The sequence below is a fragment of the Caenorhabditis briggsae genome (assembly GCF_000004555.2).
Source record: "Caenorhabditis briggsae complete genome, chrII, whole genome shotgun sequence".
NCBI lineage: Eukaryota > Metazoa > Nematoda > Chromadorea > Rhabditida > Rhabditidae > Caenorhabditis > Caenorhabditis briggsae.
Window position 1 is genome coordinate 12,286,499 of NC_013486.2, and position 16,736 is coordinate 12,303,234.

Genomic DNA, 16,736 nt, shown 5'->3' on the forward strand with positions numbered 1-16,736 from the left:
TCAACCGAAAACCTCCTGAAACGCGCGCGCTTATAAAAGGAGGTGTTTCGTAGCAGCCGACATCTCGCGACTTACGCCGCCCACCATACTTTGTGTTACAAACACTCCTCCGCACTGTTTTCTCCCGTTTTTTCGCTTATTTAATCAATTTTCAAGCTTTCTTCTTACAATTTTCGGAAGAATAAAGCATAGAAACAAATTACACGCCATCAGAAACCCGGAGCACACTTTAATCCCGTTGAAAAGCCATTAATTTCAAAGGAATCCTCAATTTTTGAATTTTCAGGCTTGTTCTTCTGATTTTGTCCTTTTTCAGTGTTTTCAATATCTTCTCGCTTAAATCTGAATAGAATAAGCGTCTCCGATATCAGTTAAATGCAAAAAGTTCGCTTAAAATCATCGAATTTCGCCTTTTTGGCCTGATTTTCTTTTCAAGTACATTGTTTTCCTGTCTTTCATTAACGAATTTTGGTCGGAAATTTATAAACCACAGTTTGGTCCTGCTACTAAATACTAAATATTATCAGCGAATTTCTCAAATTTCCCGATTTTTAGTCCTTTTTCTGCATTTTCCAATATTTTCAATGGATTTTCCGCTTGTCAAACGCTGGCCTTTTATCTTTCGCTCTGCAAATTCGGCGTTTCGACACATCGTGTACAGCTCTTTTGCCTGAACGGAGATTATATCCTAAAAACAAGATCAACACCTTGTCAATATTCATTAGACATTTATCAAAGTTCAGTCCAAAAGATGAAGGAATGATATCATAAATATTTTACAGTAAAAGCGGAAGATCAATGAATCAATTAGTAATTTTTCAGTTGAAATGACAGTTTGAATGCACATTGAAAACCAGTTTAATGACGACCACTGATGCTCCAACCACCGACGACTTCAATCAACGCATCTCCGTCGATCGGAACATCCGAAAGTACCTTGAAACGATGCAGATGTCTTCTGGATACTGCTCGCTTCTGACGCTCGACCCGATCAATTGGAACAAGTAGCGGAAGCACATCTTGTACTAAACTTTTTCGAGAGTATCTTCCATGCAATGCCTCAAACGCATTTTGAACACTTTCCAAACATTCCGACTGTTTTCGAGCCAATTTTCTGCCATCCGCGTCCCAGAGTTTCTCTTTCTTTGGGTGATGTATTTTAACGATTCCATCAGGAAGCACGTCTCCATGTTGTTCTATCGCTTCTTCCAGTCGTTCATCTTTCTTTGATAATGCCTCTCTTGGTCTTTCCCAATCTTGTTCAAAACCAGTTGAAGTGAGAAATCGAGAAGTGATAGGAAATGGTAGAGTCGGGACCAACGAGAAGAGATGAGCTTGACGGATCAGTGATTGAAGATCGTGATTCACAGACGTGGATAGTTTTTGGATTGTAGAATCATCCAAGAAGACGTTTCGGCAGGAATATATTAATTTCTGAAAAAAAAACTTTAAAATATCATGACAGATACATCTAGAATACTCACCTGAACATATTTTTGAATCTTCACCTCGTTTCTTCCCATTCGAACTTCAAAAAATCTGCGTCTCAACTCTACTTGCGCAGTTTTTCGCGGCCAATCATTTTCACAAGTGAAGATCACAGGTACAGACGAATCGTTGACAATCTCCAGCAGCCCGTTGGGCCCATAACGATCGAGTTTTTCGAAAAAGACATCGACGTGCTCGAAAACTACCAAACTCTGTACAAATTCTTTCGGCGTTGAATTTTTTGGGTTAAAGCTAGAATCAGTGACTGTTTTGTAAAACATTGAAATTCTCCGATCTGGCTGTTGGTCAACACGATGTGATCGAATCGCCTCTTGAAGTTTCTTTTTGATCTCCGCTCCGGATCGTTCTTCGTCGGGACCAATTGAGATTATTCGCATGTTTGATTGTTTTGCGAGCGCTCGGATCTGGAAAAAAGTTTAGTTTTTTTTTTCAGTTTTGATTCATTAAATTCATACCAAAGCAGTCTTTCCTACACCGGTTGGACCAATCAACACTAAAGGATTCTCCAGATCATCATCTCTTGCATCCAATTCAAACTCATCTCCTGAATCTTCTGAATCCTTTCTCTTTCTTCCTCGTCTTCCTTCGTGCTTCTGCTTCTGTTTCTTAGTCGCCAGTTCTCGTTCCCATTCTTTTCTCACTCGTTTTTTCCATCTTTTCAACCATCCGCAAATCAATTCTTTCTCTTCTGCTCCTTCTACTAAATGATCCATATCGGATGGGAACACTGTAGAAGGACAGCACTTTTCAGGGACGCTTAGTTTCTCAATAGTTATTTCCTCAGGCGGTGTAGCTATCAGAAAATCTGCTTGCTCTTGTTCTACTTCACGTAGGTCTGATTCAACTTTTAAACCAACACTTAAAACATCATCTTCGACAATTCTTGATTTGAATATGTCTTCATCGATTATTTCTTCTTCCAGAATGCTCGATTCTGGAGCCATTTTCAGAACGAACTCGTAGCTTTCAGGATGCCTATCACCCCAGTGTTCCTTTCGTTGTACACCTGCCGATTTTGGCTTTCTTTGGACCATAGGACTATCCGAAACAGTTATGGTGTCCGATGATGATTCAGAGACAACTTTTGGCTTTGGTTTCGGTGAGAACATTGAAAAGAACTTTGTACTTGATGGGCTGGATGTCGGTGTGGATATCTGAAATTGATATTTTTTCACTAAAAAAGTTCTAAATTAGCAACCTTGTTATCTTTAACTTCAGCGACTCTTGCTATTTGAGCTGAAGGCTTCTCAAAAATAGATGCAAGTTTCAGAGAAGTTGGAGGTGGTGCAGATGAGTCTTCTTCGATTTTCAGAGTAGAACCGGACGATGAGGAGGAAGATGAGGAAAATCTTGCAATCACAGAAGACGTTAAAGGCGTGGGATCTTCAACGATTTCCACGTCTTCATCAAGCTCCTGAACAAACTTCTCCTTGGAAACTCTCGCTGTTCCAAAATATGCAGAAGACCTTCGAGAGGATTTTCGCTCTTTTTCAGCTTCCAAAACCTTCTCCTCCGTCTTCTTTGGATGTTTTGGAGAGAAAAAAGCGGCAATCGTGGTGTTCTTCTTTTCTTTTCCAACATCCATGTCGACTGTCACCTCTTCGTCCGGCTTGATATAGGCAGATCTTCGTCGACTTCTTTTCGGATTCGGTTCGACTGGACCATCAACGGGAACATCCCGGTCTCGTTTCTTCTTCGGTTCCTTTTCTTTCTCATACAAAATAACGTCCTTCTCGTCTGGCTTTTCTATCGCATCTGGATTCAATCGGACGGATCTACGGGACTTCCGAGAAGAAGAAGAAGAAGTCTGGAAATATTCAAAATAAGGCATGTAAGTCAAGGGATTTATTTTCATACAGACGGTTCACTGGATACTTCAACGATGTCGTCGTCCCGTGCTTGTTCAATCTTCGCGGGAGATTTTAAAGGAGCAGCGGAACCGAGCATAACTGACTTCCTTCTAGATGCCTTCTTCTTTTCAACAAACACGTCTGGTTCTTTCTCAGCCTCCTCGACAAATGCAACGTCTTCCACGGCAGTGTTGTTCGCATCTGAAGATGACTCCGTGGCCATTGTATCAGAATCACCAAACACCATTTGTGCGTTGACTTGAACTACACCAGTCTCTCTCATTTCGTCCAGCTGAATATTTTTTTAATGCAAACTAGCTTAGTGATCTTACCATTGCCTCCGATTGTGGTGTTAATTGTAACTCGACAGTGCTGAGACGCTCTCGAAAAGCATCGTAACCTTCTGGCGATCCCATTTGCAGCCGTTCAGGATCCTGAAACCAACTGTTTCAGTACTTCTAGCCAGAGCGAACAACTCACATAATCTGCGCGAGGAGTCATAACTCGTATAGAACATATATTGTGAAACTTGAGTTTTGATGGTCTACGGATGGGAGTGGCTTCTCCGAAATTCGCACTGTTTCGGTACTTTTCTTTGACTTTACTAGCCGCCATTTGAGTTCGCGATTTCGGTTTGGGAACGATAGTTCCTTTACCGATGAGTATTGGCCAGGTAGTCGTCTTCAGACAAGATTTGGTTTCTTTTCTTTCGCCGAGATCGAACTGAGAGAGGAAATTAAAAGAACAATTGTTTTATCGCTCTTACCGAGTAACGAACTTCCACCGGCTTCACTTTTTTCACTGGCGCTACAGGTGCCGGCGGTGGTCTTACAGGGATATTTCTCTTTGGTCGAACTCTTGGCTCTACTGGACTCATTATTTCTTCTGTTCCGGGAGCGAGAAATGTACTCATTAGCTGCATACCAATAGATGAACGGCGTCGAGAAGGTCTAGAAACGGTAAAGGATTAACGATTTAAGTTTGATTATCGGGAATACTTCTTTTTCTGAGCTACTGAAGGTTTCGGATCATCTTTTTTCTTTTCTTCGTGCTTTGAAATCGTCCCCTCAGAGGAAGACTCTTGAGAAACCATTTCTACTGGACATTTCTCAGATTCCACTGATGTTACAGGTTCTGAAATTTCCTCTTCTTCCGGAGAAACATTATCCGAAACCGCCGATGCTATTGCGTTTTCCATTTTAGACAAGTAAAACGAGTAGAAAATGAGAAAACCCGACAAGAGACGTGTCCGTCAATTGTCGAATCAGGTCGCGAGTACTTCTGAGTTCCTGGAAAATGTTTTCAAATTAGGTTTTATCATAGAAATTTTAACAAAAAAGCCATAAAAAGCTTCACATGGCTTCGCATAGTTTAAAATTTTGCGCTCCGCTCGATTGTGCGACGGAGCGCGTTTACTTTTTTCGTTTCTGCGTCTCTTCTGCGCTCAGTGATGCCTCACATGGGCAATTGGCGGGAGTTCAAATGTGAACAATTGTTGATTTTTGCGTGACATTAAGACGAAACCAGGTGTCCAGGACATCCAGATGACAGGAAGATGGCAAAAAGTAAAAGACAACTGAACACAGTATCAGTTAAAATGACTGAAGCTATGGAAAACGTCATCAGCGAGCAGCTTTCCAATCTTGATTTCGATGGAATCTTGAAAAGAGCCGAAGCAATTGACAAAGATATTAAAGATGGGGTGAGAAAAGTAGATTAGAATAAAAAAGAGGGTTTCTGGATATTTAGAAGTATGCAATAATTCCCCCTTTATCGGATGAGGAGCAGAGACTTCTGGATGCGGAGATTGCCAAACGTGCTCCATCGCCAGAAGGCGTTCCAGAAGCTCACGATTTTCCACTTCACGAAATGGTTATCGAGTTGGGATTGGATCAACCGGCGGAAGGGGGGGAGCCAGAGTTCTATGAGGATTTGAAGAAAAAGAATGCAGCAACCGTTTATAAGAATATGAAGGAGGTATTATACTGATATCAACTTTGAGCCATCCTGTCTCGACTTCTGTCAAAGATATAAAGAAGTTGTCAACTGATGAATTGTTTATCATAATATCAAAAACATTTTATCAGCAAGCCATTTCTTGATGTCTTTCACAAGAATCGAGATACAGAGGCTCAAAATTGGCAGTGTGTCGGGCCCTTCTATTACAGGTTTTATGGTAGTCTTTTTGGAAAATCTGAGCTATGGAAGAATTTCAGAAGCATTTTTTCCAGATCCCCGACTCGATTGCTCGTAAGTATATCCCTGACTTGGCTCGCCGTTTCGTGGAATTCGAAAGACGCATCAAACGTATCGAACGGACCCTTTGGGCTCTTCCAAGAGAGGATCGAAGTCTTGAGGAAGATAGATTTGAGATTCTCACTGAACTTTTGGATAAGGCCGCTCAAGGACTTGAAATTTGGGAGGAGCATTGTGTAGGTCTCATTTCTATGGATTACAGTATTCTGAAAATTTACAGCAGCGTAAAATTCCTCTTGGACATCGCTGTGTTTTGGAGGGAGAACTCATTCATCTCATCGATTCAAAATTCGATTTGATTGATAAAATTTGTGGAGAATTCGACAAATTGAAGGGTCAAAAGAGTGATGTAGATGATGAGCGTGATGTATAGATGAAGGTTCCAAACTAGATTTTCATTGGAATAATTTCAGATGCTTCGCTATGAAATCCGCCACTGTGACATGATCTTCACTGAGATCCACGAGAAGTTTTTGAAGTCTTACTTGGAAATGGAATGGTGAAATTAGTGGATTATTGAAGCTCTCTGTTTAGTACTAGTGAATAAATTTATTTTTAAAGTAATTAAAGGTGGGGGGACAGGAGATTTTTCGTAGTTTTTTTGTAGCTAGAGTATGCATTCTATCGTGACGGTGTACAACGCTTAATGTCACTCTGCGTACAGCGGTCGTCCTCACCTTTATGTATGCAATCGGGCGACCGCTTTCTCTTTGCCCGTGTAGCTCAGTCGGTAGCGGCGCCGCACACAGGTCCTGGGCGATGATGCGCATATAGGACCCGATCCATATGCGATCCTCTAGAAGTCCGTTTGACACATATCGCGAACAACGAGCTGCGATGAGTCATATGTGTGCGATGCGGGAGAGGCTGAATCGAGTGTTCCGAATGCGCGCGTATCCTAGATGGATTCTGGGTGGGTGGGCGATGTGTGCGATATGGGTCTGATACGGTAGGCCGACTACAACACTCCGAAATCCCGGATGCGCCCATTGTTTACCGTAAATCCACACCGGCAACTTTGTCAATTTTTCGTCAATTCGAGCCTACATTTCTGGTTTTTCGATTATTCCTTCGATGTTTTTTGTGAAAAAGAGTTATGGCAGAATAAAAAATCGCTGAATTCTTGCAGAAACATGCCTTTCACTCGTTAATTGCTATTTTTTTTCGCCAAAATAGGTGATATTGAGATTTTTTAATTTCACTTTGTAATTATTGTAAAAATCGTATTTTCAGGTGGAGTAAAAGGTAAGTTGGTAAGTATACAATAATTACAAAGTTTAAATTATAAAAATTTTCAATTTTTCATGCAATTTCAAAAAAGTGAAATTGAGACATTTTTTGAACAAATGAAAAAAAACAATTTTTAGCGAATTTTTTCCCATTTTCTTCTGTTTTTGATTGCATATCAAATTTAAATGGAAACTGCCATAAGTCTTTTTCAAAACCAAAACATTGAGTTTCGAAAAATCAGTAATATGTCGTTCAAAATATAAAAGAATATGGAATAATAAATGAAAAGACGAAATCGGAAGACCTGAACAAAATCACATCACAATAGAACTTAACTGATACTTCTAGGAATCCCCAACCAACGTTTTAGTTCACTTCATCGAGTGCCAGCAAGCCAGGCGAGGAGATGCTTTGCGGCGGCGGTGTGCCCCATATGCCCCGTATATGCCCATACCGGCGTCCTTTCCCTGTACCCAATTCATCGGCGCGTCCTCCGTCGCCCATCCATTATGCGTATGCGCGCCCAGGACCTGTGCACCCTCAATCATCGCCCTCACAAGTTCAACTCCTCGAGGGGCATATTTAAACGGAATTTCGAGAACATTATTTTTTTCATGTCCCCCCACCTTTAAAATTATGTACATCAACATTTTTAAACATGGAAAATAACGCATTCGACACATCCGATTCTAGAAGTCTCTTTTAATTTTTCGATTGCTGAGTCATATGGTTCTGAGATCGCGGTGTTTGGAAAAAAAATTCTGGAACAAAAACTATATTTTATTTCAGCTAGTGATAATTCTATAGTCGGAAGTTCTGAGATTCGTAGATTTTGAAATACTGAGATTTTGAAATCCTCAATTTTTAAAATTCTAAAATTCTACAATTCTAAAAAACTGAAATTCTGAAATCCTGAAACTCTGAAATTTTGAGATTTTGAAATTATGAAACTCTGCTATTAGAAAATTCTGAGATTCGGAGATTTTGATTGAAACTTCGAAATTCCTCATTTTTCTGATACAGAAATTCTAGGTGTCTTGATGTGAGGGATCTGATACTGATGATGCTGATGCTCTAGGTTCACATGTTTTCAAGACACTGACTGATCTTGATTTCAGAAGGCAATCAAAAATACAGTAGACGTAAATCAACTAAATCAACGGGCAGCTGGGATGGAAAGGGATCCTATCAATTCTACGAAGACAACTGACCTCTCTACAAAGATGACCACCGGGATCAGCACCGAACGAGCAAGGAGGACAAAGTTGGATGTCGGATGCTGGTTGGAGTTGGATGCTGCCATCTGCCAGGAAGCTTCGGATGCGCTACTCATTGCTATTTTTTTTGAAGACTGATTGACGTCATTGAAGTAAAAAAAGTACTGAAAGGCCTCGGGTCGCCATTGTTTGGGGTTCATGGCTAGGTGTATATCACTGAACGTCCCCCTTTTACCAAATGACCGAAATCAAATTTCAAAATAAATGAAATAGCAATTGGTAGCGTAAGCATAGCCTTCTGGTAGCAAAGGATCTACTAGAACATGCCGATTTCCGACTTCAAAACTTTCCTTCCCTGACTCTATTAAATTTCATTGAATTTGGCATGCTCGATTTTTTGAAATCTTGAACATACTTCGGATTGTTTAAACATTGAAAATCAAAACATCACGATCTACTAGGCCACACCCCCTTTCAACGAAAAAAACGTTCTTGCATGTTTGATGCCAATGGCCATGTAGTGTGTATAAATTGATATGAAAACACATTTATATATATAAAGTACCGACACGATGTGACAAAAAGCTAGTAAAACTGGTTCAAAGTTAAAAGATAAATTACCTTATATTACAGGTTTTACGGTAATCGAGTTTATTTACACAAAGAATTAAAATCTTCCAAACATGGAGAGTAACGCATTCAACACATCCGATTTCGGTCTCTGTTGAGATGGACGCTTTCTAGACGTTTCTTCTGGTTTTTCGGTTGCTGATTCATGTGGTTCTGATGACGTGGTGTTTGAAGAAAATTCTGGAACTAAAAAAATTTTATCACCCATTTGTTAATTTCAATTACCAAAATCTTCTACAGTACCGTTACGTACAGTAAAGTTGGTGTGCTTTTCAGTGTTTGTGGTGGACGACTTCTGAAAAACTCATTGTCGATTTTTGAGAAATTGGATTTTCGGTACCTTGTTAGTTGCAACATTCAAACTCCCATCAGAATTGCTGTGAATGGTGATGGATCCGCCAAAGAGAGGAATGCGGATGTCGGCTGAAAATATTTTGATTTCCTTATCTTAGAATTTTAGAACCTTAGAACCTTAGAATCTTAGAATCTTAGAATCTCAGAATCGCAGAATTTCAGAATTTCAGGATCTCAGGATCTCAGAATCTCAGAATTTCAGAATCTCGAACGAAACCTCAGAATCTCAGAATTTCGGAATCTTAGAATCTCAAAATTTTGGAATTTCGAAATCTCAGAACCTCAGAATCTCAGAATCTCAGAATATCGGAATCTCAGAATTTCGGAATCTCAGAATCTCAGAATCTCAGAGTTTCAGAATTTCAGAATCTCGAACGAAACCCAGAATCTCAGGATCTCAGAATCTCAGAATATCAGAATCTCAGAATCTCAGAATATCAGAATCTCAGAATCTCAGAATCTCAGAATTTCGGAATATCGGAATCTCAGAATTTCGGAATCTCAGAATCTCAGAATCTCAGAGTTTCAGAATTTCAGAATCTCGAACGAAACCTCAGAATCTCAGGATCTCAGAATCTCAGAAAATCGGAATCTCAGAATCTCAGAATCTCAGAATCTCAGAATTTCGAAATCTTAGAATCTCAGAATTTTGGAATTTCGAAATCTCAGAACCTCAGAATCTCAGAATTTCAGAATTTCAGAATCTCGAAATCTCGGAATCTCAGAATCTCAGAATCTCAGAATCTCAGAATTTCGGAATCTTAGAATCTCAGAATTTTGGAATTTCGAAATCTCAGAACCTCAGAATCTCAGAATTTCAGAATTTCAGAATCTCGAAATCTCGGAATCTCAGAATCTCAGAATCTCAGAATCTCAGAATTTCGAAATCTTAGAATCTCAGAATTTTGGAATTTCGAAATCTCAGAACCTCAGAATCTCAGAATTTCAGAATTTCAGAATCTCGAAATCTCGGAATCTCAGAATCTCAGAATCTCAGAATCTCAGAATTTCGGAATCTTAGAATCTCAGAATTTTGGAATTTCGAAATCTCAGAACCTCAGAATCTCAGAATCTCAGAATTTCAGAATCTCGAAATCTCGGAATCTCAGAATCTCAGAATCTCAGAATCTCAGAATTTCGAAATCTTAGAATCTCAGAATTTTGGAATTTCGAAATCTCAGAACCTCAGAATCTCAGAATTTCAGAATTTCAGAATCTCGAAATCTCGGAATCTCAGAATCTCAGAATCTCAGAATCTCAGAATTTCGAAATCTTAGAATCTCAGAATTTTGGAATTTCGAAATCTCAGAACCTCAGAATCTCAGAATTTCAGAATTTCAGAATCTCGAAATCTCGGAATCTCAGAATCTCAGAATCTCAGAATCTCAGAATTTCGGAATCTTAGAATCTCAGAATTTTGGAATTTCGAAATCTCAGAACCTCAGAATCTCAGAATCTCAGAATATCGGAATCTCAGAATTTCGGAATCTCAGAATCTCAAAATCTTAGAGTTTCAAAATTTCAGAATCTCGAACGAAACCTCAGAATCTCAGAATCTCAGAATCTCAAAATCTCAGAATCTCAGAATCTCAGAATCTCAGAATCTCAGAATCTCAGAATCTCAGAATTTCGGAAACTCAGAATTTCGGAATCTCAGAATATCAGAATCTCAGAACTTCGGAATCTTAGAATCTCAGAATTTTGGAATTTCGAAATCTCAGAACCTCAGAATCTGAATTTCGGAAACTCAGAATTTCGGAATCTCAAAATCTCAGAATCTCAGAATCTCAGAATCTCAGAATCTCAGAATCTCAGAATCTCAGAATCTCAGAATTTCGAAATCTCAGAACCTCAGAATCTCAGAATCTCAGAATCTCAGAATTTCAGAATCTCGAAATCTCGGAATCTCAGAATCTCAGAATCTCAGAATCTCAGAATTTCGGAATCTTAGAATCTCAGAATTTTGGAATTTCGAAATCTCAGAACCTCAGAATCTCAGAATCTCAGAATATCGGAATCTCAGAATTTCGGAATCTCAGAATCTCAAAATCTTAGAGTTTCAAAATTTCAGAATCTCGAACGAAACCTCAGAATCTCAGAATCTCAGAATCTCAAAATCTCAGAATCTCAGAATCTCAGAATCTCAGAATCTCAGAATCTCAGAATCTCAGAATCTCAGAATCTCAGAATTTCGGAAACTCAGAATTTCGGAATCTCAGAATATCATAATCTCAGAACTTCGGAATCTTAGAATCTCAGAATTTTGGAATTTCGAAATCTCAGAACCTCAGAATCTCAGAATATCAGAATCTCAAAATTTCAGAATTTCGGGATCTTGAAATCTCAGAATCTCAGAATTTCGGAATCTCAGAATATCAGAATCTCAAAATTTCAGAATTTCGTAATCTTGAAATTTCAGAATCTCAGAATTTCGGAATCTCAGAATATCAGAATCTCATAATTTCAGAATTTCGTAATCTTGAAATCTCAGAATCTCAGAATCTCAGAATCTGAAGTTTCAAAATTTCAAGTTGTGCGGGTTCTACATCCAAGATTTCACAGATTCCAATAAATGAATTTGTTCGGTTAAGGACCGGGAAGACTTCAAAATTTTCTTAGACACATCACGACTAATAAATTTAAGGTAAGTACCCATTCATCTCTAAAAATTTCTCACCAAGAATTCCCAATGCCAGCATAGAAATCAGAGTAAATCTCAAAAACTTGCTCATTCTTTCAAGACAACAAATCGATGTAATATTCTGTAGAAAAGGGGAAAAAGAGGAAGAAGTGTGAGAAAATATGAGAAGCTGTGGATATATGGAGGGGCTTCTCCGTTTCGTTTTCTCTCCAGAGACTTCTCGAATTTGTTGTTTTTTCTCCTTTTTTCTCCTATCAGAGAAACCCTTTCCTTTTCTTTGTTACTTCCTTCTGTATCCCAATCCTCAATTTGTTCGGAGAGTAAAAAATAGAAGAAAATGCAAAAATATCCGTTTTTTCCTTCGTCTCGTGCTCCTTCCGTCGATCGTTGATCCAATTGTTCTGGAAAAAAAAGAAAACTTTTTTGATTGACGCTGACTTCTTCTTCTTCTTCTTTTCCTTCTTTGTTTTGTTTTTTCTGGAAGACAATTTGAAATGAAAAAGTGAGAATCTGGAGGAGGGAAGTGAACAATTAGTGAGTAGTGTCCCTCTCAAGGGATTCATAATTACAGAAGGGAATCTAGAATAATCAAAGTTCAGCATTCTGAATCATTTATTCAATTGCTCAGCATTCGAAACCAGTTTTATGAGACTTAGAAATTTGTAATTACAAATTAATAATTCGCTTTGAGAAAACTAGACATTTGTAATTCTTTGTAGCCGTTAAGATAAATAAAAATCTGGAAAATTGAAAAAAAAATAGACATTCAATACTACAAATATTAGAATCAAAGAACTATGAAATTGTGCAAAAAATGAGCAAAAATAAAACACTGTAAAGTTTGAGCTCAGATATCTCGGCACCTTTGAAAGGCATCAAAAATGTGGTAACTGATAAAATGTTTGTGGTTTTATAAAAATATTTTTTTAGTTGTCAACTTTTTGTTATCTTCAACAAGAACTGAGAAAGTGGCTGAAAATTAAAATTTTGGGGTCCTTCTATTATAGGTTTTACGGTAAATTTTAAGATTTTGGTACCAAAAATTACTAAAACTGGTACCGAAATTCATGGTACCAAATACAAAAAAAAACAAATTGTACCAAAATCTTCAAAAAATGCTACCAAACTCCACTACAAATGAAACCAAATTCCTTGAAAATGGTACCAAAATCTATAAAAATTATTATCAAAATCACTGCAAATGATATCAAAACCACAAAAAACTGAAAATACATGAAAATTGTCAAAAAAAAAACTCACCGTAAAACCTGTTATGGAAGGACCCCTTACCTTTTTAAGCTCAATTATCTCGGTTCCTGTCAAGGACAGAAAAAAATTGTCAGCTGATAAGTTGTTCATTATAATATCAAAATTGTTTTATCAGTTGACACATTTTTGGTATCTAGCAAATGGATCGAGATAATTGAGCTCAAACTTGCGGAATTTGATAATTTCGAAAATTTTAGACAGCGAGGTCTGTCTTTGGTATTGTCTCTTTTTCTCTCATTTCAAGAAATCTACAGTAATTAACTCTCATCATTCTCATCAAACGTTTAAACAAGACTATGTCTTAAAAAGACCCAATAAATAAGACAAGGGGAACCAAAAAGAAAAAAAATCCAAAATGAAAGTCAATGCAATTATCAGGCGGCAATCAAGCAAACAAGCACATTCCTATTCAAGTTTTTCGCTCTTTTTCTTTTCGGTTCCCTTTCTCCATTTTTCTGGTTTCTTATTTCTTTTTTTCACACCGAATCTGATACTTCTCTTCTAGAAATCATCAGTACTCAAAATTGGATCAAGTATCACACATTTAGGGATGACTCTTTTCTAGAAGAGAGAAAAATAGAGAGATAGAAAAATGTCTGATTCGATTTCTTCTGAAGACGTGAGGGGGAGGAGAAGGGAGGGCACCACTTCCGTCCGTACCCGTGTGTCTTCTCTCTTATTTTGTCCTGAAAAGACCAAATAATACAAAGTGATTTTGAATTTTTCTCATTTCCAGTTGAACATCACCAATTCTTTGAATCCTAATTCCCCCGCACGTCTTCTAAAATTGTAGGTTGCCACATTCGTTTCCTCTTCTTGATCTATCAGTCTACAATTCTTACGTCTTCTTCTTCTTTCTTCTTCCACACGACACGCAATGTGGCTCTTCAGAATCCTTGAAAAATGAAAATTATTGTTTTTCATTAGTCGTCTGGAACCTGTCTTGCACATTTTAAAAATACTCTTTATGAAAATAAAAAGTAGAATGCCATGTTAGATATCTGTCAAGTCTGCAAGAAAAGAGATTTCTAGAAGCTCTACTTTTATACCACATCATCTAGATTGCTATTCCTAACTATATAAATTATAAAAAAGTTTTGTGTGAATCTTTAATTTTTGCTCTGAATGACCAAAGAATTTGAAACAATCCAGATATTTAAATTGAAGAAACAACAACCAAACTGACCAGTATTTCCTCTAATAGAAGCCCACCCAAATGATTATCCTTGAGCTCAATTATCTCGGTTCCTTTTTGAAAGGCCACTTGGCTGATTTTGTTGAGCCATTTGAAGTTGTTAATTATACAATGGAATGAGAACTCCAATTTTGTAATTTAATTTTTACGAAACGATTAAAAAACAGAAAAATTCAAAAAAGCCATGATTACAGCTAGGCTCGGGTCTGGTTTTGATGCATTTCTTTAAGAAAAAAGGTCAGCTACAAAATGAAAACTCTGATTTTGCTTACCTATGATAGTTTTCAATTTATCGTAAAACATGTTTTAGTAGAGGTGCCCCCGCACTGTCAAGTTTGAGTTACTTTATCTCGTTCCCTGCGAAAGATATCAAAAATGTATCAACTGACAAAATACTTCTGATATTATGATAACCATTTTATCAGTTGACAACTTTTCTATATCTTTGACAGGAATCCAGATAATTGAGCACAAAATTAAAAGTTAGGCGGCCCTTCTAACACAGGTTTTACAGTAATCTTTAAAATATTAAATTGTAGTTTTCCACTTATGATGACGAGCGGAATCCAAATGACATCGTTTGACATCATTCTGAGTTTTTCTTCCCTTTCAAAACTCTAATTACATCCCCCTCCCTCTCTCTCTCTCTCTGTTCACTTGTAATTTTTTTGCTTTCAAACTTTTTCAGGAATGTTTTTTTCTGCTCAAATCACGAAGTACAAAAATTTTCCCACAGGATTATTATGTACACCTTCTTCTTCTTCTTCTTCTTCTTCTTCTTCTTCTTCTCTTTCTTATTTTCTGCTTATTCTTAATCTTACTCATTCTATCCGGCTCTATTTCTCTTTCTTTCCCTACGAAAATTCTTATTTTCTCTTTTTATTTTTTATCATTATCACTGATTGACGTCTTCTTCTCTTCCAATTTTGTTTTTGTTCTAGAAAACAAGAAAAGAAAGAAGTCGTGGATTATGTAAATATTCTGAAGAAGACGAATCCTGGAGTAGTTTTTTTTCCCAAAAAAAAGCGAGAATTTTTGAAAAAGAAGTTAATTCTCACCCAAAAGAAAAAAGTGAAGTGCCTCCGCCTCATCCGTTGTTTCTCTTTCCTTTTTTTCCCCACTTTTTTCGTTGAAAATCTCAGAAAAGGGGAGTCGCTTCCAAATTCAATTTACAGCTTTTCTCAGAGAATTCAGGAGAAGAAATCCTTGAAATTTTCTCTTGATCTTTGTATTCAAACCGATAATCATCTTATCATCCAGATTTTGGATTTTCGTGTTTTCTGAGATGAGAAATAACATCAGAATATTGTACAAAAACAAGGTGGTCACCAAATTATAGGATCTGTAATAGAAGGGCTTTCACCCTGTAAAGTTTGAGCTAATTCATCTCAATTCCTATTTGAGATATCGAAAATGTGTTAACTGATAAAATGTTAGCAGTATCATTTCAAACAAGTTGACAACTTTTTCATATCTTTGACAGGAACCGAGATGAGTTAACTCAAAGTTAAAAGAAACAGGCTCTTCTATTACAGGTTTCACGGTAAATTTAGAATATTATTTCCCGAAATTCAGGAGAATTTTTGCTTCTCGCGTTCCTCGAGAATTGACTTCTATGTCATAAGTGTTAATTTTTCAAATTTCATCAAGTATCTCCGGAATCTCTCCAGAATCTCTCTATCCAAATCCATTGTTTGGTTCCTTTTTTGTATCTACATTTCTTTCACTTCTCGAATCTATCCAAAATCCACGAGACACACACTGAGACAGCCAAAACCAAAAATCAAGTATCTCCCAGAGTTACAGCGAAAAATTCTTTCACTTTTTTTACTTTCTCTTTTCCTTTTACTAAAAAAGAAACAAATAGAACATTTTTCGTTGTCTCTCCAATCAAGAGGAGGAACACAACATGTCACTTTTGATGATACGGTCCCTAGAGAACATAGAAAACCCTCCATTTTCATCCATTCTTGTCAATGTCTCAAGAGCACAATTTTCATGTTTTGCACATCTCTTCTTCAACTTTTGAAAAAAATCTCGTGGTTTGGGAAAAGATCGATAGAGGTCCCTTGTTTTTTAATGCTGTTTTCAGTATGCATTTTTCGCAATTTTAGAGATTTTGAGGGGTCTACTATTTTCAGATACCGTATCTTTTTTTTGATAATCATAAAAACAAATTTCAATATTTGATTCGATTTATAACCTCTAAAACTTTCAGACTAAACTGACAAGTATTAAATACCTTAAGACCTGTAATAGAAGAGCCCCCTAACTTTCAACTCTAAGGTAATTTATCTCGGTTACCGTTGGATCTGAAAAAGTCGTAAACTGATAATATGTTTATCATTGTATCAAAAATGTTTTATCAGTTGACACACTTTTGATATCTTTCACAGAAAGTGAGATAATTTAGCTCAAACTTGACCCTTCTATCACATGTTTGTTTTCGAATAATGGGATGATTTTCATGAGCTGTAACCGTCAACTTTTTGCTCACTTATCTCGGTTCTTGTGAAAATATCAAAAATTTGTAAAAAAAATATTGGTGATATTATGACAAACATTATATCAGTTGACCCCCTTTT

The 16,736-nt window shown here is 37.3% G+C and overlaps 3 protein-coding genes across 3 annotated transcripts; 1 reads left to right on the forward strand and 2 right to left on the reverse strand.

The window, feature by feature from the left end:
- Nucleotides 1–858: 858 nt before the first annotated feature.
- On the reverse strand, nt 859–4,557 carry CBG21002 (the record flags this gene model as incomplete). Its single annotated transcript, XM_002631742.1, has 9 exons — nt 859–1,434; nt 1,485–1,913; nt 1,965–2,663; nt 2,708–3,316; nt 3,367–3,651; nt 3,692–3,793; nt 3,840–4,082; nt 4,126–4,309; nt 4,358–4,557. The coding sequence occupies 9 exons, from the start codon at nt 4,555–4,557 to the stop codon at nt 859–861; spliced, it is 3,327 nt and encodes a 1,108-aa protein (XP_002631788.1).
- A 399-nt stretch (nt 4,558–4,956) lies between these two features.
- CBG21003 lies at nt 4,957–6,118 on the forward strand (the record flags this gene model as incomplete). Its single annotated transcript, XM_002631743.1, has 5 exons — nt 4,957–5,061; nt 5,109–5,336; nt 5,591–5,791; nt 5,836–5,982; nt 6,029–6,118. The coding sequence occupies 5 exons, from the start codon at nt 4,957–4,959 to the stop codon at nt 6,116–6,118; spliced, it is 771 nt and encodes a 256-aa protein (XP_002631789.1).
- A 2,611-nt stretch (nt 6,119–8,729) lies between these two features.
- Nucleotides 8,730–13,880, reverse strand: CBG25689 (the record flags this gene model as incomplete). Its single annotated transcript, XM_045242782.1, has 6 exons — nt 8,730–8,872; nt 8,918–8,987; nt 9,033–9,115; nt 11,724–11,769; nt 11,952–12,088; nt 13,799–13,880. 6 exons carry the CDS (start codon nt 13,878–13,880, stop codon nt 8,730–8,732), a joined length of 561 nt encoding a protein of 186 aa, XP_045100372.1.
- Between the last annotated feature and the right edge of the window lie 2,856 nt (nt 13,881–16,736).